Source organism: Astatotilapia calliptera, chromosome 8 (assembly GCF_900246225.1).
Source record: "Astatotilapia calliptera chromosome 8, fAstCal1.2, whole genome shotgun sequence".
Taxonomy (NCBI): domain Eukaryota; kingdom Metazoa; phylum Chordata; class Actinopteri; order Cichliformes; family Cichlidae; genus Astatotilapia; species Astatotilapia calliptera.
In genome coordinates, this window is record NC_039309.1 from 3,564,541 (window position 1) to 3,589,020 (window position 24,480).

Here is a 24,480-nt window from a genome sequence, read left to right on the forward strand (position 1 = left end):
GTGACCAAAGCTTGGTGCAGTCATTTTTCTTTTTCACCAGCAAATCTCGAGGTTGATTTACTTGAACAAACCACCACAGTGTGGCCTCTGCTCTACTGAGAGATACAACAAGGAAGCTTTCCAAAAAGTATTAAACAAGGCTAAGGAATAACCCATGTCTGGAAAAGCTAAAACAAAAATTTTGAATCCTAAATGATCCACTTAGTTTTTGAAATCATATTTATGTGTGCCACAGAAATGTACATTAGCAAATGTTTAAAGGATGCTGTTGATTTGATGACGTAGAGTGTTTCAAACTGTCAAGAAAACCAGGCATTTGTTTTGCAAATGCAGATACGCCTTTTTATTTGCATACAGAAAATATAGAACATTTTCAGTAACAGTAGTCCCAAAGACACACCGGTGAAGAGCATCAACATGACGTGATCCCAAATGAGAAACAGATTATTAGTTTTGCAACAAAAATAAATCTCCTGTAAACAAGTTGTAACATTTCAAGAGTTCATCTCTTATTTTCCAGAATCAGTACAATACTCTCCTATACTTAAGTTCTCCAAGAAAAGCGGTTTATGAAGCGATATCTTCTGTTGTAGGTGAGGTGGGAGGAGACGGGGTTTTCAGAGGTAAAGGTTCCCCAGGCGCCACCAAGAGAACATTGTTCTCTTTCTTGGGCAGCCAGACCGCCGGGTACAAAGGCTCCAGGAACTCCGTCTGGTACTTGTGGATGAGCGTCATGGTCTCACCCACCCCGTAGAATGCCAGTAGGCCTTGCGTGTAGTCCACATAAACCCCAATACGACTAAACATCTCCACATTTAGGGGAGTTTCCACATCACAGTGCCAGGTGGAGAAGTTACGGCCATTCCACTGAAGGCACCAGGAGAAGCTGTTCCCCGTGATGCAGCTGTTGCTCTCATTGCCCTTGCGGTCGATGCTCTTGTACGTGAGGCCAACATGAGTGCTTTCACCTTGGATGTCTGCCTCAAAGTAGTGCCGGCCCATGTAGAAGCTCTCCACAGCCAGAACCTGACGGCAGTTCTCAAAGCGCTCGGGCACATCGGGGTAAGGATGCTGCCAGGGCGAGGTGTTTGTCACCTTTTTGTTATCCTCCGTTAGGCGGAGGAACTTATGAGCCGTTGCAGGATCAAAACTCACTTGGGCAGCATCTGCAAAGGATTGTTGAACATGTCAGTTTACTTATGTTACGCAACAAGACAGGCAGGAAAGCAAATAGCTGTAGTCCCAAAGATTACAGTGTAAACACAGATACTTCAAAACTACACTACAATATGGCTGTTGTGCTATATTAAGTAGTTTTGTGTTAGCTAATTTATAGTTTATGTTTCAGTAGACTCACTGTAGATTTACAAAGTTGTGACACCATGAGTGCAATGGGTACCTGGTTGGGATGCTGGGAAACCATGAGGAAAACATAATGCAATGATCAGGTGAAAACCAAACTTCGAGTAGATTTCCATAAAATGATACTGCATTATGTTTACTGGCTTGTCCTTATTTTCTGCCATATGCATACTACTATAATGGTGGATGTCAGTCAGTGCATTAATGTAATTCCGTAATTCCCATGAGGGAAATTAAAAAGTTGCAATCCTGCCCTGAACACTCAGTTTCACACAGTTCTCTTTTATTTCTACTCTTGGCTCTGTATTATGTCAGTGGAGGGGAATACCCTGAATATGGTCATCTCATTTACACAACTCTAGCTGTGCCCACAGAAGCTCCGCTCATGTTGTTGGTCTATTTGGTCTTTTGAACAGTACATTTGTTTTGATAGCTTGGTCGGCATTATCAGCAAAAAGCCAGACTCGTTCTCGGTGGGTGCTGTTCTATGTTCCTACTGCCTGCTGTGGTCACAAGCTCTGAGTAGTGACAGAGAGAATGAGATCGTGGGTAAAACCTGTGGAAATGAGGGACTTGGTCATTTTGGGAGGCATTCAGAGTAAAGTCCCTATTTCTCTACATCCACAGGAACCACTTGAAAGTGGTTGGGGATCGCTCAGGATGCCTTCTGAACAAGGCCCGTCAGCGTCTCTACCACCTCAGATGCTTGAGAGACTTCCGACTGCCCTCCAAGGTGCTCAGGAACTTTTACTCCTGCACCATAGAGAGCATCCTGACGGGAAACATCTCAACCTGGTTCGGGAACAGCACCATGCAGGACAGACGAGCTCTACAGAGGGTTGTGCGGTCAGCTGAGCGCACCATCCGCTCCGAGCTCCCTGACCTGCACTCAATCTACAGCAGGCGGTGCTGGACCAAGGCCAGGAAGATCATGAAGGACCTCAGCCATCCCAACAACAGACTGTTCTCTCTGCTGAGGTCAGGAAAGCGATTCCGCTCCCTGAAGACCAACACAGAGAGACTGAGGAGGAGCTTCTTCCCGCAGGCGATACGGTCTCTCAATCACACCACCACACAGTACTGACCCACACATATAGTTCTTACACACACACTGGACTTTCTGGACATTTGTTTACACTAGTGGCCACTGCACAACTACACTGCGTGGTCATCAAATCAAATCACTTTATCACAAGTCACTTAAATAAATCACTTTTAAGCATATTTGCACTGCACAAGACACTTAAATATGTGGACTGCACAACCCTGGACATTACATTTCTTTCATTACCATTTATTAGTTGTACAGCTGCTCTTATTGTTCTATATTTCTTCATATACACAATATATTTTCTATATTGTGTATTGTGTATTTTGTTGTACAGTTATTTTATTTTTAACTTTAATTTTTATATTTTATTTTATTCTTTCCAAGTTAAATTTACCCTTCATTTTAATTTTCATATTTATTTCCTATCCTAGTCATAGTCTTTTATTTTAGGTCACGAGCAGTTGTCTAAGCATTTCACTGCATATCGTACTGTGTATGACTGTGTATGAGACAAATAAAATTTGAATTTGATTTGAACTCCTAGGTAAGCATGCCCGGGCATTTCCTACTGGAGGGAGAACCTGGGGTAGACCCAGGACACTGTGCTTGTGGTCTTCATGAAATTTGCATCCTTGCCAAAACCCCATATTCATTATAGTTTTAAAATAAAAGACAGACTATAAGCACATCCAAGGTTGTTTTTTTGGTTCTGGAAGCATATTGTTTGCTACTCGCAGTTCTTAACTACAGAAATACTTACACTTTAGAAAGTCCGCCCGTGTCACCGGATCTGGAAGAGACTTGATGTGTTTTGCTGCAACAATAGCCTTTACTGTTGTCTTTATTCCCACTTTGTCTGCAAAAAAAGAAGACATATTTTAGTGTCTCATAAGACAACATGTTTAGATTTCTCTTCATGAATTTTGTTTTTATTATGCACAAAAACGTTCTCCAGGGCAACAGGTATGTGCTGTCGTTTCATTTCTTATGGTGGCATATTAATGACTAGCAAAGCAGTTTCATCATGAATCATACATTCTGCTCTTGCTCAAGCACAGCTAAAAATTCTTTACAAGACTGAACATGCCCCGGCAGCTACACAACTCTCTGGATCTCTGTGCTCTTGCTGCTGCTATGTAGTTGCTTCCTGCTCACTTTCTTACCGCTTTTGCACGTTTCTTTGACTTTGCCTATGTATGAAGACACCAGCAAGGCACAGAGCTCCTGCGTGGAGTCAACAATCACACGGCTGAAGTGATTCAGACAGTCCATCAAGCCGATGTAGACACCAGGCAGGGAGATATCAGTGGCTTCTTTTTTCCACTCTGCGTATTCCTAGAAAACAAACACGGTGGCATTCAGGAATGAAAACTGAGGCATTTCTGCTGCCTTTAGGCACGAATGACTTCCTGTCTCGTTGAGAAATACAGCAAATGGTAAAGGAAAAGGAAAAGGCAGACAGTGGAAGCATCTCATCATTCGCAAAAGATTTATATATATATATATATATATATATATATATATATATATATACACACACACACATACATACATACACACACACACTTAAATAAATTTGAATTTTAACTGAGATGCCTGTTAAACAACACTATATTTAATTCATAGACTTCATAAAGACTGTCTCACAAGTGCAGTTGTATGTGTCCAGTTGGAGGGGCCGAATATAATGCGAGTAAGCAAAATAGTGTATAAGTAGTGTACACGATGTGTTTTTAGTTGTCTTTATGAAGTTTTCTTCCTCTCTGATACACCTGTCCCTCAGTCAGGTGTACAAAGATTTTGTACTATAAGTTTAACTCATAAACTTTTAATTTGAATTTCCAACAGTTCCATTAACATTGTTGCTGTTATCATTAGGTGAAAGGTGATATTCAAAAAGCCCAACTTGTTTCCTTTCACCTTGACATGAAAAGTAGGTTGAATCAAAACAAGCTCTGCTACCTTGAAACAAGCCTAAGGACAGATTTCTACAGCTTTTCTTCCATAAGCGGGACAAAGACTAGTTATGACACTGCTGTTTTGAATTTGTACCTGCAGGAAATCCACATCATTTTTGTTCTTGGAAATCTTCTCCATCTGCACCTGAGTCTTCTTCAGATCTGTGCACCTCTGCTCCAGGTGAACCCGAATGCCCTCGGCTTGCTGCAGTGCCTGCTTCTCCTCACCCTCCAAGATCTCCGTCACCTCCTTCTTGGCTCGCTCCACCACCGCTTGCAGCTCCTCAAACTGGCTCTCGATCACTGCTCGTACATCCTTCACAGATTGCTGTAAAATACTGCCTTTAGTTTCTCTTAGTGTAAACAGAGTTCACATTCTGACATAATAACTTTTAATTACTTTAAAAGTTACAGTAAGTAACATGTAGGGAACCTGGCAGAGCCACATAACTGCAGACTCACTGCAGGAATTCTTCATTACTCATTACTACTACATGAAAAATATGGATTTCCTCTCACACCTCAGAGAAACCAGTTTGATTTGGGTGACTCTGAAATATCCAGGATTACAAACTGTTGAGTTCACAGGCCAGAAATAGCTGCAACCGACTCATTTTACTTAACTGTTGTGACTCTGTGTGACTCACAGTGAATCATTTCTAATGTTGTGTTTACCTCAATGGAGACTGTATTGAGCTGAAGTTTGTTGATGGCATTTTCTGCCGCCGTCATCGTCTTCATCATCTCATTCTGTTTCTCCCTCAGTTCGTTCTGTTAACAGAGCAAGAGTCAGTCAGCTTCCTCATAGAAAATATGTGTAGATGTTAATATCTAGATTGTTTCAGGGAAAACTTTTGCTCTCTGGTTCCTTTTATTCTGAAAGGGTCCGATATCTGACCCTAGGCTTGTATATCTGTGGTTTTCTGTCAAGTCAGGTCTAAATTGCTGAGGCAGATCCAGGCAACTCTGAAGCAGAGCAGCTATTCTGATATTAACTCCTACAATTGTAGGCCCAGCGGGAAGCGCTACAAGCGTCTCTCTGAGTCAGCATGCAAGTGCAGGTTTGAAATTAATTAAAAATATATATATTTAATTTACTGCCAGGACAGGGATGTCCTACTTCCTGACTCATTTTTATATCACTTCCTGAAACACGACACCAAGTTACAAGTGTTAGTTAATTATTGTGTCAGGCAGATGATACTTTGTGTTATTAATGCTATTGGCTTATCCAACCAATAGCATTATTGAAAATAATATTTGGGAGCTTTTGTGCCTGTGCACCAGCTTACACACTGATAACACGTGTGCCCAAATTGTGATGTTACATTACAGGTGGAGGATCATTTCATTTCCTAGTCCATGTTGCATTACATTTTTGTCCTATATAATCAACTTGGAAATAGTTGTCTCCGTATCATAGTGGCTGTTTAATATTAAAACTAATTAAAATTGATTCACATCAAGGTTCAGAGTCCTCAGCTGAAGCTGTTCCTGCTAACTCCGTGTTCATTTTAAAATCCCCACTTCCAGCTTGTATTGTTTTACACATGTTTTCCTCTGCTGTGGTACTTCTACAATATTTTATATATTTGTTGTCTATTTTGTTTGTGAAAGAGATGTGAAAATTAATAAAGATCATTTATACTATCTATTAACATGACTGCTGAGCAGTCTTCACAAAATCAGATCCGTGACTGCCTCAAGAGATCATTAATAAGACTTTGATGTGTTATTTGTGACCAATTCAATGCTTTTGATTGTTTTCATTATTCCCTGACTACATCATGTCAAACATGACGAAACATTATTCTGATGAAGAAGTTAAGCAAAGGTGACCTTTTGTTTGGCACCATGACAAATATCTGTCGTTATTAAGCGAAAAACAATCTTTGGAAATACTTCCAGTGGTTTATGTTAGTCCCACTTTGATCCACACAATATTTGCTGAAAAGGTAGTTAAACATCTGAAGAGTCTTTTCTATAATCAGTAAACCCACAACTCCTACTGAGTTCTGTAAGACAAGAAAATGTTAAAAATGATTTCATTGAATCATTTCAAACAAAATAATGTTTTAATGCTTTTCTTGTGCTGTAAAAAGGGACTGTCCTGCTCTCCCACTCCAGGAGGGTGGACAGCGGGATCAACCTAAACAGAAGTGACTTACATAATAATTCTCTATTGTTCAAATGTGGAACGAAAGCTCTGAAAAGGAAGAGGAAGCATTTATCATACTGTGCTTTCTGTTTTTCTTCTGTCTGGTGTGTGTGCGTGTGTGTGCGTGTGTGTGCGTGTGTGTGTGTGTGTGCGTGTGTGTGTGCGCGTGTGTGTGTGATGACCTCCATGTTCTTTCGTTCAAAACTAAATACAGTGGAACCCCGGCTTACGAAGACCCCATTTAACGAAAAATTCAAGTTACAAAGGCACTTAACGGCAATATTTCTGCCCGTGGTACGGCAAAATGCCCGAGTAACGAAATAGATAAAATAGAAAATTAAAAAAAAAATGAAATTAAATTCCATAATGTTATGTACATGTACACGTACGTACATATGCATACATACGCATGCTTTCTTCAACCTCCGCCACCTCCTCCTCCACCAAGAACTTCGTCTTCAGCCAGCATCGCCTCACTCAAAAGGCGATGGAAAAAGGTGCTTCGAATTTTTGACTTACGAAAGACCCTCTGGAACAAATTAAATGCGTAAGTCGGGGTACCACTGTACTTAAAATCACATTTTGCAGGTCAGCAAATAAAGAATATTTGATCAGCGTTGGTGGGATTTCCGCCTACGCTCCTCCCACCAGTGTTTTCTCTGCAGTTCTAACAAAGAAGTCAAAGGTTTTGTAACGAGAGCGCTCTTCAAATAACTGGTTTTGATTTCAGGTCTGTGCAGGAATCTAAGCTGGAATGTTTGATGGCAGTCACAAAGAGAGATGGGCTTCAGATTTAACTACAAAGCCAAACGTGAGCAGATGACCTCCAGAGTGGACGCTGAAGTACTGTTAACTGGATGAAGCATTTAGAGGAACATTTGAGCTGTGCTGCTCCGACCTGCTGACTTAGACACTTTAGATTTAGTCTCCTCTTTAGTGCAGGGAAGCAATAATCTCCGATGTGATTTAAAGGATTATTTATGAGCTCAAATTCCTAATTAATGACACAACTGCTGTCACAGTCTTATTCCTTTGATAGTTAATCTTTTATTTACTCAACACTTTACTCGCCATCCACGCGACCTTTGCCACACATTCAGCAACGCTAAATATGAGATAAGAAATCCTGACATTAAATTCTTAGAATGGACTCATTTTAATTAATAGCGTCTCTCTTTGACAGTTTAGTTTAAACAAAACTCAGGTATTTATTAAAAATAAAAATAAATGCTGAAAATATGAGTGTTTAATTGCCTTATTCTATCTCCAAAAAGAAAGTGTCTCAGTTCAGAGTCCCCTAAAGCAATGAAAGCAGCTGATTCTCACATGCTGACATGCTGACATTAAAAGATTTAAGGCAGCAGGAACTCTTAAGGAGACCCAAAATAAAACTGAATATTTTCAGTTGGGAATTCAGCCTGAAAATTCATATCAGATGTGTTGAGGTCATTCAAAGGAATGTGCACACAGTACAGGGAAACACTTGCCTCGATCTGATTACGAGCGTCCACCACAGACACGGTGTTGTGCCCCTTGTGGTCCTCGTTCACGCAGTCCTGGCAGATGCAGCAGGAGTCGGTGGAGCAGAACAGGTCCAGGGGCCACTTGTGGCTCTCGCAGGTCCGCCTCTCGATGTCCCTGAGCGGGTCCACGAGCCGATGGTTTTGAAATTTTGGATTTTCCAGGTGAGGCCTGAGGTGGGCCTCGCAGTACGACACCAAGCAGGTGAGGCAGGACTTGAGGGCCCTGCGGGGGCTTTCAATGCAAGAGTCACATACCACATCGTCGGGGCCCAAAGGTTCCTCCTTATCCTGGTCCTCTTTTGGTCCTTCTTCTGTCTGTGGTTCTGCTTCCTTTTTGTCCTCTTCAGGCTTCTTGGGGTCCTCGGACTGATTCAGGTCTTTTTGGATCTCGGTCTCCTCCGCTGTCGTTGACTCTTGACTCTGTTCCTCACTGTTTTTATTTACATGAGCGTCAGCTGTTCCATTCTGTTTGGGACTGCCAGGCTTGACGGGACACTGTGGACATCCTTTACTTTTGTCTCCGAGACAGGAACCGCATACGGAGTGACCACAAGCTGCCGGCTCCCCCTCGCTCAGTTTACCTGAGCAGACATGACACAGGTTCTGCTGCTGCTGCTGTTTGGGGAGAGGAGCTACTTCTGCAGCTGCTGTATCTGCCATGTCTTCAGCTCTTCTTTGAGCGCCTGGCGTCACTTCCACTCTTTAAAGCTGTGTGGAAATAACTGGCTCAGCCACTTCTGTCAGCCAGCAGTATCTGATCGCAGTAGAGAAAGCCACACCTAGATGATGTGAGAGACGGTCAGGACTCATAGTTTCAGTCAGAACTCAACCCGCCCCTTCAGCACTCACATGCAAACAGATACACACCCACCTCCACGTCTTTAACACTGAAAGAGGGAGGAGGTGCAGGGTGGAGTCCACAATGCAAACCAGGAACAGAGGTGTAGGATTGCATTCTCCCACATGCGCTATGTTTGAATATGCACTGAAACTTACAAGTTCTGCTACCAGTAAGCAACAACTGACCTATCTACTGTCTTTATAGACACACTGATAAGGCCACTCACTGCTTTCCCGCCCTGCTCCAACAAAATTAAATTGAAAACTGGTCTGGATAAAACAGAGGTGATCACTGCTGCAGCCTTTTGCTTACTCACCCTCTTCCTCTTTCACTTTTCTGCAGATAAGCAAGAGGAAAAAGCAAATGCTGATAGGATCAGGTTTCAGCAGCGCCAAAAGCAGACGCTGCCACCCAGTGTCCATAATAATGCTTGGCAGGTACTGCTAATGTTGGTATCAATCCAATACCATGTACCCAGTAAATACAGGGCTGGTATAGCTGATACTGATACTTCTGACCTATAAACTTATGAGATGCACATCAGTGAATTCTGAACCCATTTTAATGAGCATTAAATCTCTGTGCTGAATGTAAACGTGCCAGTCCTAAAGCCTGGGTCAGCTTGTGTTGTTTAAATGTGCTTATTGTGTTGTAAATAAAGTAGACATGACAGGTTCAAGATATTGTTCCCAGCGTGAGTGTGAGGTATCATTTTTTTAATTAAAAAGTAATTATTATTTAACACAATGGATGATGGAAACACAGCACTGATCCCATCTCGACAGTATCGATATCACTAACAGCGCAGGTAACGATTGTAGTAATACTTTTGATCAATCCGCCGGTCAGGGTAATAGAAAGTTACAGACTGTAGAGGAAGTTCCACAAACACTCACAAACTGTTAGATTTGTTTCTTCTATCGAGAATAAATGTTGCTAAACTGCAGTTTCCTAAAGTTTGTGATGCTCGTTCCTGTTTTTCACACATGTTCGTAGACATGCGCACATGTGACCACATGTCCGGGCTTTGTCCGGGTTAAACAAACACCACCTGATCATAGTTCAAGGTAAAGGTGTAGGTGGTGTTTGAAAGCACCTTAGCTGTAACAGCAGCAGCCTTCGTGTCTGACGCTTTTTAAAGTCTTAAGATTTACCTTCAGTTAGGTTTATCGTTCCCAGGCTGAGGGGAGGTGACGGGATTCTCTTCTTACCGGGGGTTTTCTCCTCGGTAACCGATCAACAGGTGAGACAGCACCGCCTACTGACCAATCAAGTGTCCTGAAAACTGCGTCGTCACTCCCGGACACACACACACACACACACACACACACACACACACACACATATATATATATATATATATATATATATATATATATATATATATATATATATATACATATATATATATATGTGTGTGTGTGTGTGTGTGTAGTAATTTCTATGAATCTTTTTTTTTACATTGTTTATTAATTGTAGTTGTATTCATTGTGTATTTTGGTTTCATGTAAATGTATGTTCTAACTTTGTGTATTGTGAATGTAAGGCAAACAAGGGACAATAGGTGGAAATTCGCAATAGCTATAAACCTATGTGCAGTGCATCAGCCTCATGTTTCATATTTGGACTATGTTAAACTGCACTGTCCCTTTTAAATAAAGGATTATTATTATAACCCATCAGATTCTCCTGTGTCTCAGTGACAGTGCTGTGATATTAACATGATATTTATCGAAAAGCCTGTCCAAGAAAACAGTTTGGCATTCACAATTGTTTTTAATTAAATGAAATGGCATGTAAAGAAAACAAAAATACTGAAAGGAAAGGTCATCTTCCAGTATGATTTATCTCATCTTAAATGATTTTATCTTGCATTTAAAACGATTTCTATCATTGCTGGATGTCTAATTTTTATGACACAGATGCTGAAGAATCTGTGTCCTCTTGTTTGTCTCATTGTCTCTGTACACAGTGACGAGTTCCTGCCTCAAGGGCCAATCAGAGTGAGAGGCACTTGCTCATCAGCATCTTGCATCATTTAAACATCGGCTCTTCACATCATGGTGTGACAGGTTTGCCACCTGGTACTAACACGATGGAACAGCATCCCCACACTCTGACTTGGAGAATGCATGGATTTTGAGGTGGCCTTTAAGAAGCAGCTACAAACTCATCTTTGTATATTTGCTTTTGAGTAACCTCTGAAATCTGGATATCTTAAGATCCCTTTTACCAGCTCGGTATCTACCTAATAAAAAAAAGCACTCTATAGTCGCTCGGGGAAGCCTCAGCTACAATAAATAAGCCTTTTAACAGGGCTGTATTATTACAGCTGTGTGCCCTCTTTCTCCTTTCTTTTTCCTTCTTCGACAGATAATGTTTTATTTATTGCACTAATGGATTTCTGTTGTTCTGTGTACTCATGTATCAGCTTCTCTTCTGAGGGGCAGCACTCTGGGATGTCCCACATCTCTGTTAGCAGTCATAAAGTTCCGGGCTTTCCCGAACGCTGCTTTGAATAAAATCCTTTTCAGTTACCTGCAAATGCTTACCTTATAATCAAAGCGCAGAAATAAAACATGTTCCAGAGTATCTCTGAATAAATGCACATTTTTTAAGAGTTTACTAAAACTGAATATTGGGCTGGCTGATTGCTTCTGCTACACTTTAAGTGTCTCAAACAGTTGCTTAAGGTATTCTCTGTGTCAGAGTATGAAACAAAGCCTTTATTCGTCCATTTTTAAGTCACATTTTCACCCCATTTACAGCCCAAGTGTTAAACAGGAGAGCGACAGCAGGGGTGACAGGCAGCTCATTCGTTTACAGGAATAAAAAGCAATAGCATGATTTTTATTTCAGTAACTTCATGTTAGAATTTATTATGTGAAACACACGCACACACACGCACGCACACGCACGCACGCACGCACACACACAATTACATCCCTGACCTCAAGTCCAGGAGCTACAGATGCTTTTTTTTAAAAAAAAGAAAAACCAAAAATAATCATTGTCATTACTTCTGCCATCGGTCAGTGGATGAGATCAGAGGCCTGCCTCATGATGCAGATTATTATGAATGAATTCCTCCCCTGGCTAAGTTAGCTTATCAAGTTCAGATTTCCCTGCAGTGTCGGGTCAAGTGCTCTGTGAGCAAAACTTTACGGGTTTAAGCACCATTTCTGAACAGCCTGGGTTGAATTCACTGATGTCCTGTAGGTAAAAAGAAACTTATTCAACAGTTTCTGCTGAACGCTCTTTACAGATTTGACAAAAAGTCTTGATTTATTTGTCCGAGGCCACTGCACCCAAATGCAACGTAATTACACCTGTCTCCTTTACACCTAACAGAAGTGTACCAGTGAAAGTACTAAGAGATAAGAGATGTTTGCAGTAATCTGTCAATGATTTCGTTCTGACTCTGTCATCCTGTTGCACACAAAGACATTTCCCACAGTATCAGACCACACCTCCACCCTGAGTACGTGGTCATCAGTTTTTTGTGGTTTTATTAAACTGGTTGTATTTTCATGACTTTTTTTTTGCTTCTGCTCCCCTTGGGGTCTCTTTTACAGCAAGGAGCTGCACACTTGGTTAAATAGCCTAAATATTAGAGTAAATGTGGTGCAGATTAAACCTCAGTTTAAACATTTTATGTTATTTCTTGTCACATCTTTTTTTAAAAACACAAATGGTCGTCACCCCTCCATTGATGTTCCCAAAAGTAGTATTGTCCTCTATTTTACTTTTGGAAACATTCTTATTTTGGGGTTATTTCTAGCCAAAGTGCTCGGGTTGTCTCAGATTTTCAAAGCAGGACTCTACAATTTCTTCACACAATGCTCACTTTGTTGTATTTGTTCATGAGGCAGGCCCCAGGTCAGCTCTACAGCTTTGTTTAATTCAGCTCCCAGTGTCTACAGTCAGGCCAGTGTTTGATTCTTCTTTGTGTTAAATGAGCTCTAAAGGTGTAGGATATTCATTCAGTTGATATGATCGTTAAGACGTGGGGTTAATTTCCTAAGATTAGAAACTGCGCATCGATTCAGGTCCTATTCCGTGTGTTAGAGGTTCAAACTGCGGCAGCAGAAATACTTGTGCTTTTGAGCGGCTGAGGTCATTAGTCCGAACAGGTTTTTTCTTCTGCTCGCCCTCCCTCTGTCACTGCACCCCCACCAGCTCTGTGATGGGTGGGGCAAACACCATCAGTTCCTGGTATTTGTGGAAGAACAGGTGCAGGCGGGACGAGTAGGTGTCCTCCTGATATGGCAGCTGCTTTTCAGTCAGGTATTTGGACACAACAGGTTTCACCTGCACAAGAGGAACAAAGTAACCATAGTGGGAAATACGTAAATACATTTAGCAATTTAATAATTATCCAAAGTTCTGTGATGGTCACTTTTTAAACTGTGTGCTCTCGTTTTGTTTGTGCCCTTTGCTCTGCAGAAGAATCCAACAGTTCTGCAACAAGCAGGTAAATATATTCATCTGTGATGTCCCACCTTTAAACACATGTTGTCTGACAGAAAGGGGAAGAGATGGTGCTCCACGTGACAGTTGATTAGCGAGTGTCCAAAGATCCGGTCCAGCAGAGGGTTTCGCGGCAGGTTCAGGACTCCGTGGGTCATCTGGTGAATCCTCTTTGGTCGACGAGTTGGAGAAAACATCGGCAGACCGATATGCTGCAATTAGAAACAGTTTGGCATCACAAGTTATGTGGCCTATTGTACTCTTGCCAGCCATGTTAATAGGTACACCTGTTTAACTACGGGTCAATCCAAAGTTCTTTTTCGTCAGTAATAAAAGACCTGGAATTGTAATTGAATTGAAATTTAGGCACGGAGACATGTCAGCTAAGAACAGGAAACTGAAGCTGCAATTCACACAAGCTTCCCAACACTGGTCTCATGAGTCTCGATTTCTGCTGCGATATTTAGGGCTCGAATTTGGTACGAACAACACAAAGCGTCGATCCATGCACACGACCCTACCAGCATTTCAGACTGCTGGCAGGGGTGTGATGGTTAGGGAACACTAAAAGATATTTAAATTAAGCTCAGATTCTTTGTATTACAACACAAAGTGTTTAGTGTAATTTCTGTGTAGTCTCAAAGATTATCGTCAGACAGAGATCATGGAGTTCAGCAGGGTGGGGGTGGGGTGGAGGTTAGTGTTGGACGTCGGCCAGCAAAACCCCAGGAGAGCTGGGAGGACAGATTTTTGATCCGAACCCCCCAGCAAGAACAAACCCTTTCCACTGGTACACTGCTGACTTCTCTTCAAGAACCTGTGTTTTCTAATCCACCTTCACACGCTTTGATCCGAACAATACACAATGACCTGCAGGCATCCATCTGGGAAAATCATGTATGAATTGTTTCTTTTTATCCCTTTAGTTCACTGCCTGCTCTGAGAACACAATGCTGCATTCAAGCTCCTCAAAAGACCCTGTTACAAAAAACACCCTTATGATCATTTCACATGAACCGAGCACATAAATCTGTGAGAAGTGACGAATACATGTGCATAAATTACTTATGTTTTCCCCAATTCAAGACCAAAGAGTATAAAGGTATGTGGTGTGGCGATTAATGGATACTGATGAGATACATGTATCTATTCATAATCATCTAAAGTTCTCTAAGATGTGGCCATTTAAAAACACTATTTAAAAAAAATAAAATTAAAATAAAGCATAATTCTTGTTTTATTTTGGATCTAGTGCTTCTATCAGTTATGTTACAAATCCAGAATCTAACTGGAAGTAGGAACATCTGAAATGCCATTAACAAAACCTGGGTAACAGACGTGTGTGCTTTCTTTTTAATGACCACTAGGCAGCAATATTCGACACTAGCGAGGTTTCTCAAACGCACATTTTTCAAGAGTTTTACTACATATTGGGCACGACAGGGTCATCGTTTGTGTGGCAGCAGTTCCTGGAGGCTGGTTGTTGCTGGATGAAGTGGTATTGCTGGTATTCCAGTGGTGGCAAATCTTGAAAAAGTAAAAGCTGCACCTCAGTGAACCGTTTCAAAAGGCACAACTTTTACTTTGAAGGAAAACCTGCATTTTTAGGTTGTTCTCACAGTTTAGCTACGGCACAGAGATTACTGGCAGAGTGTCACTTCAATTCAAATGATCAGCACAGCAATATGCTGTGAAAGCAGTCACAAGGGCATTCTTGACACCCAGATGAGGAATACACTTTTTTCCTGCAGGGGGAAATCGCTTAGACATTTTCTTGATGAGATTATGGTCCCAGTCAGCCACTTTGAGTCATTTTTACTGATCTTGATATTCAGAAGGAGGATCATTAAAAGCTTGGCGCTTATTTTAATATCTGTCATCTTACTGCTCTCTCACTGTTCAAAGACATGAAAATTTTATATAAAACTAGTTGGAAACTAATTGGACACCAACATAATCCAATTAAAACTACATACATCAGAGCTTCACAGCTATCTGAATATTTTAGCTACAAAATGACATCATTTTGAGCTGAATATGAAATACAAGACGTCACAAACAAAATTCACTGTAACTGTGTCTTATAGGTGTCAGCAGGCTGAATTCTCAGCTACAGATACCGTGTTCTCACCTGGAAGATGTTGACGTGGATATACGGCACAGAGAACATCGCCCTGCACACGAGCATACACAGCAATGCTCCGTAAGGCGACGTGAACCCGGAGACATTGATGAGCAGCCAGTACTGTGAATACAGGCCCAGGGTTACCATCAGGATGGTCCTAAGGATGTGGGCCAAAGATTGTCCTTTGAGCTGAGCTGCAAGAGAGTGTGCATGAGAGTAAACTCGCACTGCAGTGACACAGACAAGTAAGACAGAGACTCGAGGAGGATCACAAGGTTTAAAAAGTGTCTCAACTTTATGCTGAGTTTCACATTTAACCTTGAAGCAAACACGGCTCGTCTTTGGTCCTCTGGCTCCTCTTACCGAGCGCAACAAGCGGAGTGATGATCGGCACGGCCAGGGGGGCTATGAACAGGTAGATGATGCGAGGTAGGAAGGGCACCTTCCACACGCTGGAGTCACCCAGTCCAATGACATTAGTGTGAGCGTGATGCATCTTAATGTGGCCCTGAATCCCGGCTCGTGCCGAGAATGAGCCACAGATCTGAGGGGATGAAGAACAAGTGGAGGTGTTCAATAAACCAGCAATGATGGAGCACATGAAACAGTCAATGAACATTATCAAGCTCCGCTAACAGCTGGAAAGGACAATGGTCAGAAGAGATTTGGATATTCTTAGCAATTAATAATCAACCAAAGGTCATTAAAGCTTCTTAATCATATCACTTATAATGCGCATTGCTTCATTCACTCTTGCAGACATTGCTGTTTATAGCAGGTTGTAACCTTTGGGGTTGAAGGAATAAACATGCTTTGTGTGCCTAACACAGGAGGTCCAAGACATTTGTGCTCCAATATTGTTAAGAAAAATTGGAATATTTTGTCAGTCTGTTGCTTATTTAATTACACCTGTGGTGTTTCCTGCGATCAGTGATGGCTAACCCGCTAAATCCTAAATAAAACAAGGTCTGTGTCCATGTGGAGATGAAGAGTGCACTGAAATACACACCAGACGGGGAGGATATTGGCGGGACACTGCTGCATAGGCACTCAGAGGCTGAAACAACGCGCTGCAAAGATTAGTGAACCATTTATGTTCAATGTTTTTAAAATGTGTAAAGAAAACCATTTGCGTTTTTTAATGAATTTCACAGAGGCTCTTCAGAATGAACAGCATATACATGAAGGTTTTGGCAGCTCTGGTGAAATCAGAGCGCTGCTATCAGCTCAGTGTGTATATCGTTACATTCATCCAGCCATAAAAGTCCTGGAAAAACAGAGTCATGAAATCCTAATCTGATGAAACTGTGAGCAAATCACCAAATGAGGAGGGTGTGATTCAGAGCTGTATCCACTTAAAATGATGCAACTATTTACTGTTACATAGTTTCTTGGAATAATACAATCACTTAGAAATTAAGTGGTGATGTTTTCTTCTCATTTCTAGCTCTACATACAGTAAGAGAAATTATTATTTGATCTACTTCTGAATTTCACTTATCAAGAGATGAAGAGTCTCTAGTTCTTATGGTAGTTTCATGTTTAATAGAGAGACAGACAAGATTGTAGAGCTGGACAAGGGTGCAATGGCCGACAAGACCATCAGCAAGAAGCTTGGTGAGGAGGTAACAGTTGCTGCTCATGGGGTGAGGATGATCATGAGAAATGTGTTGGATCAGGTGGAAACATTATGCTTTAGGGCTGTTTTTCTGCTAAGGGTAGAGAGGGATCTGCAGAGGGAGCTGAAGCTTCAAGATGACAGGCGGCAGCCAAGAGGGATTCACACAGTTTCATTTAGCCCACATCAGTGGGCTAAAATCCCTCCTGAGATGTGCACAAACCTGGTGACCAGCATCAACAAAGGTGTCTTCACCAAGTACTAAGTCATGTTTTGCTCTGAGATCAAATACTTGCGTCGTTCGATGACATGCAAATCAATTAAAAACATGTTTTTATGGATCTTTGGTTGTTGTCAATTCATTATTTCCCACAACTGTATTTGTTCTTAGATTCTACTAGAGTAGATTTGCATGATTCACAATTTAAAATAATCCATTATCTTATACTGGGAGCCCGGTGCAGTACAAGACAGCAGCTGTAGCTTCATATTCATGATAATGACCCTCAGCAGGGAAAAAACAAATGTCCCAAAATGTCCAACTGCTGCTCTAAGCACACAGCTACAGAGCTGCGTGTGAGAATACAGAAGCTTTGCCCGCAGGTACTTAATGACAGCCTTTCAAGTCTATTTCTGCACATCTCACCTCGATGAAAAAGACGGCCCAGAACCTTCCCCAGGCCTGCGACTCGCTCAGCGCCCCATGGCTCGCCAGATGTGTCCCCTTGACGGTGATGACAGCGTGAGCCACGCCCATCAGCAGGACGCCCGCAGAAAACCCCAGAAGCCTCGAGGAGCCCAGCAGCAGGAAGGCTGCAAGACAGAACGCAGGGAATAAAGATGCTACAGATCCTAAAGATGCTGACTCTTTAACCTTAGACTGGCAGCAGGACACACACTGCATTACTGCTGCATTGACTGTACACATCTACTGTTATCGCTCACACACATTCTTTCAGCCTTTGATAGCAGACAGCTGAGGCTCAGTGCCAATAAGTGTTTGCAGTGAGCAAACATTCTCATAGCCACCATGAACAGGAAGACATCAGACGACTATTTAAAGATTTACTTTTGTGTTTTCATTGTTGAATAAAGCAGGACAGGTAACCAATAATAAATTGTGATTCTAAAATTTTCCTTGCTGCCTGTTACGGTTCAGCATGACTGGTTTGGGTTTCATTATTCTCAGGTGGGGTTGACGGCCTGGCTTTGTTGGGTTTTTCCACCCTGGGGCAGAGCCTCTGGGTGTGAGTCCCTGCTGCACCTGTTTGCAGTGAAGTCATCAGGAGTATATCAAGGACAGGCGGTGTCACAGCACCATCTCTGTCTGCGTAGTGACATTCAGGCCGCCTTTGTAAAATCTGTGTTTTGTGGTTCACTTGGAAACTTCATCCGAACCCTGTTTGTCTACCTTTTTGCACCACCTCAGCAATCAGAGGAACTGCTTACCAGGACTCCACCTGCCTGCCTGCTCTCCACCTATTCCCCCACTTGCTGATCCAGCTCCCTCAGAGTCGAATCACTAAAACATAAATTTGATACCTGCCTGTTAGATTACATTCTAATTTATACCTTCTTTGCTGGCAGAGCACCTGAGACCCTTTTTAAATAGAACATGCTCACTATTCCCTGCTCTGTCAAGGCTCAAGTGATGAGTCACATGATCAGAGTAAACCTTTGCAAGAACTGGAAATGAAAAGCAATCAGAATAAATGCTTACATTTACCATGAGTCAAACTATGTAATGTGAAGCCAGCATGATGGGCAGGAAGCTCAGGTGAAAGGATGACAGTCTGGAGGCGGACACTGTTACCACACTGGCTTCCTTCCACTGTCACTGTGTACTGTTTACTATAGTTTAGTGTCTGCATACAGTAGAAGCAGGCTGATGATGAACATGAGACGAAGCTTTAAATCCACTAATCAAAGTCAGTTCTGTTTTTGTCACAAATGTTAACAGCATGGATGGATTACATCTAATTAGACACATGAGACATTGTAGCTGCTGATACTTCTCTGGCTGCCTTTGACAGCAGAGTTTAGGTGACACATTCCCTTTTTAACCCAGTAAAACTGCTAATATGACGCACCTCCTATTTCAAAGCAGCCTATTTCGAGGTGATAAGTCACGAGCTCGGTGCTACACAGTGACAGAAAACCCGTCCGCCTCATTCTGCAACTACATCTACTTCTGAATCATTTCGACATATGAATTATACTGGCCATGATTTATATTTTAGGTAAAACTCACAAAAAAGCAGTTACAAAGACCTGCTGCTGCTGCTGCAGAACTAATCCGTGGTAATTACTGCTACGTCTAAGAGTCTGGAATCAAGCCTGAACCTTAAAGCTGTCAGATCCAATGATCAAGTGACGTGAGTCACAATAGACAGCAGTCCAAAATGAGGTCAGTAGCTGACCACCAGTGACCCACATAAAATGCGACTCCATGAATGTGCAAAGCCAGACTGAGGGGTGACGGTGAGAAAACGCTACGCTGTGTATTTCTGGAAAATAAAAAATTAACTAATGAGACTGTTTTAGTTGTAAATATTGAGTCAACATGATATCACTGTGACTTTTGTGATTTACGTCTGTTTGCTGCTATTTTATGACCAGTCTTTTCAAAACTATGACTTTCAAACAGACAAAATTAAGCAAAACACCTGAACTTTATTATTATGATGGTGCACTGTTCTCCCAACTTTGGAGGAATCATTTCCCACTATTATTAAAATTTATCTAGTCTGTTTTTTCCTTCTTTATGTCAAAATATGACAGATGAATTTTTAGGTAAAGCTTCAAAAACTTTATCCGATGTTTATCGCAGACTTGAAAGCAGGAAGACTGCAAAACACCAGATTTGGTCCTCAGAGCCAGCATTGTTTAGGGAAGTTGTCAAAAAAAAGTTAACCAAGTAAAACACAAGCAGCAACGTCCAGGACTAAAATGTTAAAGCAACACAGAAGTGTCCCCAAAACTGCAGTACCTGTAATGTCCACTTGAGGCCGGCTCCACAAACGCCCCACAGTTAAAATGTTCAACATGTTTACAGGCTGATCTATAAAAAAGTTACGTGTTTTTGTTTACACTAAGTTTGTAGCAGGCCTACATCCCCGTACAGGTGAATGTAGCTGCTAGCTGTCTGCTAGGCTCCACCCCCTCTCATTAAAGTCAAAAAATAGAACCTCTAAGCTACTTTGTTTGTTCTATTGGTTCCTTTTGGAGCATTTTCAGTACAATTACTATACACGGCTAATGTTACGCCTTGCATTGTCAGAGAGCAAGCCATAAGAGAAAGTCAAAAATTCTTCCCTTGAGGTTGGGTGAGCAAACTTATAGTATTTTAATTGTGTGTTAAAATACTATCTCTGTATCTCTGTCTGTGTGAGCGCACTTTGCTAACCAGGTAAAATGAAAACTTAGCACTTCTGCTCTCTAAAACAAACAAACAAACAAATTCCAGCATAGCTAAACTGCCCAATTTGAGGGTTTAATGTGAAACTTTACAAACCAGTCGGTGACATCACAGCTGCTATGGCCATCTTTTATTTACTAAGTTTGCAGTAAGAGAGGCCTCCCAGGCTTTGAGCTTCTGGTTGAGTCGATTACAGAAACACAAACTGACACAAATAATTGTCTCTTAAATGATAAAACCCTCCAAAACAATAACTCATCTATGCAGGTGCAATCACATCTATGACGTTGTGCCTCACCAGGTGGCAGACAGAGGAATGCTGCTGCCAGGATACTGCAATCGACCCCCCTCCTCTCCCACCAGCTGCTCTCCTTCACCACCTTCTGAACCAGCCTCGTCAGCTCCATCATGAGAGACTCCTCCACCTCTTCAGCTCCTGCGCCTCCATTCTTAATCTTTGGGTCCCCTCTCGTCTTGATTAACATCTCTTCATCACCTCTTCCTCCTCCTCTTTCCCTCTCATCCCTCCGCTCATCTTGTACGCTCTGCATCCTGATCACTGGCCTAGAGTAAAGTCACCATGCAGGTTGTGTCCTCCTGTGAGCGGCTGCTGATAAACCCTGCAGCTTGAGCACACAGTACACAGGTCAAAGTTAGCATTTCAACAGTGTGTATTGTCAGAGAAGCCCAGCCCCCTTCCTGCTGCTTCAAGAGCATTGCGGACCCTCCTTTCCTACCTCCTCCTCCTCATTCCTTTCTTCTTGTTCCACCCTGTCAGCTGACTCCTTGGGCAGTCCAGCAGCAGAGGAATTTCTTGTCCCACTGCCCAAAGATGTAAGGTTGGCCTGCGATGGGATGGATCCAAAAATCCTCCTCACACGCGCAGCAACTCAAAACTGCTGCGGCTGCTTACCTCACAGTCAACTCTTGCTCATCTCTGGTTTCTCATATATTCTGCATGTCGCTCACCCCCTGCTCTGTTCCTCTCTCTCTTTGTGTTAGCTCCTTTCCCTCCTCCCCTCCCATCCCCGTAACCTTGGCAAATGTCCTGGGAAAGCAGAGTGAGAAAGGAGGGCTGATTAACAGGGGCCGTTCAGTTGTTTCTCCACAGCAGAGAGGGGGCGAATGTTCAGAATGAAAAGGAGAAGATGCTGATGTGCGAAAATTTCCTTGGCTAGTTTAAGTGTTGGTAAAGGTGAGAGTAGTCAGTAGTGAGTTATATACATATATCTGGTGTCAGCGCCTCTTTGTCCTCTGGAGAGAGGCCACGCTGACTGCAGTGTGCTCTTTAAAAGATACAGAGTGAGTAATTTTTAAGAGAGAGGAACAGAAGAGCACCAGGCCGCCTGACAGCTTCACACACATCCTCCCACAGCCTCGGCTTGTTGGTTTTACTCAAGCACTTATCAGAGTCGGGCTTTTTATCCATTAACACCAGAGAAGGACACATTTTTAAAGGTCCACATCCAAAGGACTGTCTAGGGATGCAAAATATTGCATTTTTCTGGCTTAAGAGAAACAAAAGAGCCACAGTTTCAAAGAAGAGAGACAAACTAGGAGAAGAATCCCGCGTATATTCTATTCTATACAGGCGCTGTGGAGAGCATCCTCACACAGAACATGACATCGTGGTTTGGGAACAGCTGTGTGAAGGACCAAAAAGCTCTCCAGAGAGTGATCCGTACAGCAGAACGCTGCTGCAGGATTGCTCTCCCCCCGCTTCAGGACACCTACACCAGGAGATGCCGGACTAGAGCAGCGCAGATACTGAAGGACCCGTCCCATCCTGGCAACAAACTGTTCCAACTTCTGCAATCTGGTAGAAGGTTCCGCATCTTCCGGGCAAGGACAGAGAGACTCAAGAGGAGCTTCTATCCCCAAGCCATCCGTGCCCTAAACACACACACCCGCCCTCTCACATCATCTATAATTGACTGAGACAGGACTCTCTTCCAGACACTCTAAACCAAGGCACAATGTACATTTCAATTCCTTTAATTTTAAATCTGTTTATATTGTCTATCCTGTAAAATAGTCAGATGTCTATTCATATTAATGTACAGAATTCACCTGCTTGCTGCTACTACTGCACATTCACCCAATGTATATACTATACATATATATATATATATATATATATATATATATATACATACATATATATATATATATATATATATATATATATATATATATATATATATGTCCTTCAAGCTCGGGTCCTCTACCAGAGGCCTGGGAGCTTGAGGGTCCTGCGCAGTATCTTAGCTGTTCCCAGGACTGCGCTCTTCTGGACAGAGATCTCCGATGTTGTTCCCGGGATCTGCTGGAGCCACTCGCCTAGCTTGGGAGTCACCGCACCTAGTGCTCCGATTACCACGGGGACCACCGTTACCTTCACCCTCCACATCCTCTCGAGCTCTTCTCTGAGCCCTTGGTATTTCTCCAGCTTCTCGTGTTCCTTCTTCCTGATATTGCTGTCATTCGGAACCGCTACATCGATCACTACGGCCGTCTTCTTCTGTTTGTCTACCACCACTATGTCCGGTTGGTTAGCCACCACCATTTTGTCCGTCTGTATCTGGAAGTCCCACAGGATCTTAGCTCGGTCATTCTCCACCACCCTTGGGGGCATCTCCCATTTTGACCTCGGGACTTCCAGGTTATACTCGGCACCGATGTTCCTGTACACTATGCCGGCCACTTGGTTATGGCGTTCCATGTATGCCTTGCCTGCTAGCATCTTGCACCCTGCTGTTATGTGCTGGATTGTCTCTGGGGCATCTTTACACAGCCTGCACCTGGGGTCTTGCCTGGTGTGATAGACCCCAGCCTCTATGGATCTTGTGCTCAGAGCTTGTTCTTGTGCTGCCATGATTAGTGCCTCTGTGCTGTCTTTCAGTCCAGCTTTGTCCAGCCACTGGTAGGATTTCTGGATATCAGCCACCTCCTCTATCTGCCGGTGGTACATACCGTGCAGGGGCCTGTCCTTCCATGATGGTCCCTCGTCTCCCTCCTCTTTCTTGGGTTTCTGCTGCCTGAGGTATTCACTGAGCACTCGGTCAGTTGGGGCCATCTTCCCAATGTATTCTTGGATGTTCGTTGTCTCATCCTGGACTGTGGTGCTGACACTCACCAGTCCCCGGCCCCCTTCCTTCCGCTTAGCGTACAGCCTCAGGGTGCTGGATTTGGGGTGAAACCCTCCATGCATGGTAAGGAGCTTTCTTGTCTTTATGTCAGTGGCTTCTATCTCCTCCTTTGGCCAGCCTATTACCCCAGCAGGGTACCTGATCACGGGCAGGGCGTACGTGTTGATGGCCCGGATCTTGTTCTTACCATTCAGCTGACTCCTCAGGACTTGCCTGACCCTCTGCAGGTACTTGGTGGTTGCAGCTTTTCTAGCGGCCTCTTCATGGTTCCCATTCGCCTGTGGGATCCCCAAGTACTTGTAACTGTCCTCTATGTCTGCAATGTTGCCTTCTGGTAGTTCAATATATATATATATATATATATATATATATATATATATATATATATATATATATATATATATATATATATATATATATATATGGTTGTCTTATTTCCCTGTTTATCTGCCTTTTGTACCTACACAGTGTCTAATTGTTAAAACTGCAGAGACTACCTTACTGTCTCTGCAGTTTTATTTCTTTCCTCTATGTAGAGGGGTAGAGGAAGAACATTATACCCCCCCCCCATTTTTGCACATGTCGAGGAGCGTGTCAGGCTACACTTCACGGTGTGTTATACTTTTATAACTATGCATGTGACAAATAAAGAACTTTGAACCTTGAACCTATAGACAGAAAACACCCACAAAAAGGTGAAAAACAGCAACCAAGCAGCAAAAAACAACTAAAAATACACAGAAACGAACTGCAAAGAGATGAGAGGTAGTTACAAAAGATACAAACACAAAGAGATAATAAAACAAA

The 24,480-nt window shown here is 42.5% G+C and overlaps 2 protein-coding genes across 5 annotated transcripts; both read right to left on the bottom strand.

Moving 5' to 3' along the window:
• Positions 1 to 315: 315 nt before the first annotated feature.
• trim16 (tripartite motif containing 16) lies at positions 316 to 10,108 on the bottom strand. Of its 2 annotated transcripts, none has more exons than XM_026177925.1 (7): positions 10,048 to 10,108; positions 8,017 to 8,831; positions 5,047 to 5,142; positions 4,466 to 4,699; positions 3,577 to 3,748; positions 3,174 to 3,269; positions 316 to 1,166 (listed from the first exon to the last, which is right to left on the bottom strand). In XM_026177925.1, the coding sequence occupies exons 2-7, from the start codon at positions 8,710 to 8,712 to the stop codon at positions 568 to 570; spliced, it is 1,893 nt and encodes a 630-aa protein (XP_026033710.1). In that variant the 5' UTR covers positions 8,713 to 8,831; positions 10,048 to 10,108; the 3' UTR covers positions 316 to 567. The 2 variants fall into 2 exon arrangements, with proteins under 2 accessions (XP_026033710.1, XP_026033711.1); XM_026177926.1 differs by lacking the exon at positions 10,048 to 10,108 and adding an exon at positions 9,210 to 9,230.
• Positions 10,109 to 11,598: 1,490 nt separating this feature from the next.
• fads6 (fatty acid desaturase 6) lies at positions 11,599 to 21,458 on the bottom strand. Of its 3 annotated transcripts, none has more exons than XM_026177932.1 (7): positions 21,262 to 21,458; positions 20,823 to 21,144; positions 17,753 to 17,919; positions 15,852 to 16,032; positions 15,495 to 15,682; positions 13,396 to 13,575; positions 11,599 to 13,204 (listed from the first exon to the last, which is right to left on the bottom strand). In XM_026177932.1, the coding sequence occupies exons 2-7, from the start codon at positions 21,073 to 21,075 to the stop codon at positions 13,055 to 13,057; spliced, it is 1,119 nt and encodes a 372-aa protein (XP_026033717.1). In that variant the 5' UTR covers positions 21,076 to 21,144; positions 21,262 to 21,458; the 3' UTR covers positions 11,599 to 13,054. The 3 variants fall into 3 exon arrangements, with proteins under 3 accessions (XP_026033717.1, XP_026033715.1, XP_026033716.1); XM_026177930.1 differs by having other exon boundaries at positions 20,823 to 21,150; XM_026177931.1 differs by lacking the exon at positions 21,262 to 21,458 and having other exon boundaries at positions 20,823 to 21,250.
• Between the last annotated feature and the right edge of the window lie 3,022 nt (positions 21,459 to 24,480).

Coding starts and splice junctions, on each gene's coding strand:
- trim16 (XM_026177925.1), bottom strand. CDS start 8,712: ATGGCAGATACAGCAGCTGCAGAAGTAGCTCCTCTCCCCAAACAGCAG. Junction 5,143..8,016: donor ACGCTCGTAATCAGATCGAG/GCAAGTGTTTCC, acceptor CTCTGTTAACAG/AACGAACTGAGGGAGAAACA. Junction 1,167..3,173: donor ACGGGCGGACTTTCTAAAGT/GTAAGTATTTCT, acceptor AATCCTTTGCAG/ATGCTGCCCAAGTGAGTTTT.
- fads6 (XM_026177932.1), bottom strand. CDS start 21,075: ATGCAGAGCGTACAAGATGAGCGGAGGGATGAGAGGGAAAGAGGAGGA. Junction 15,683..15,851: donor CACTCCGCTTGTTGCGCTCG/GTAAGAGGAGCC, acceptor ACTCTCTTGCAG/CTCAGCTCAAAGGACAATCT. Junction 13,205..13,395: donor CAGACAACATGTGTTTAAAG/GTGGGACATCAC, acceptor CCTCTTGTGCAG/GTGAAACCTGTTGTGTCCAA.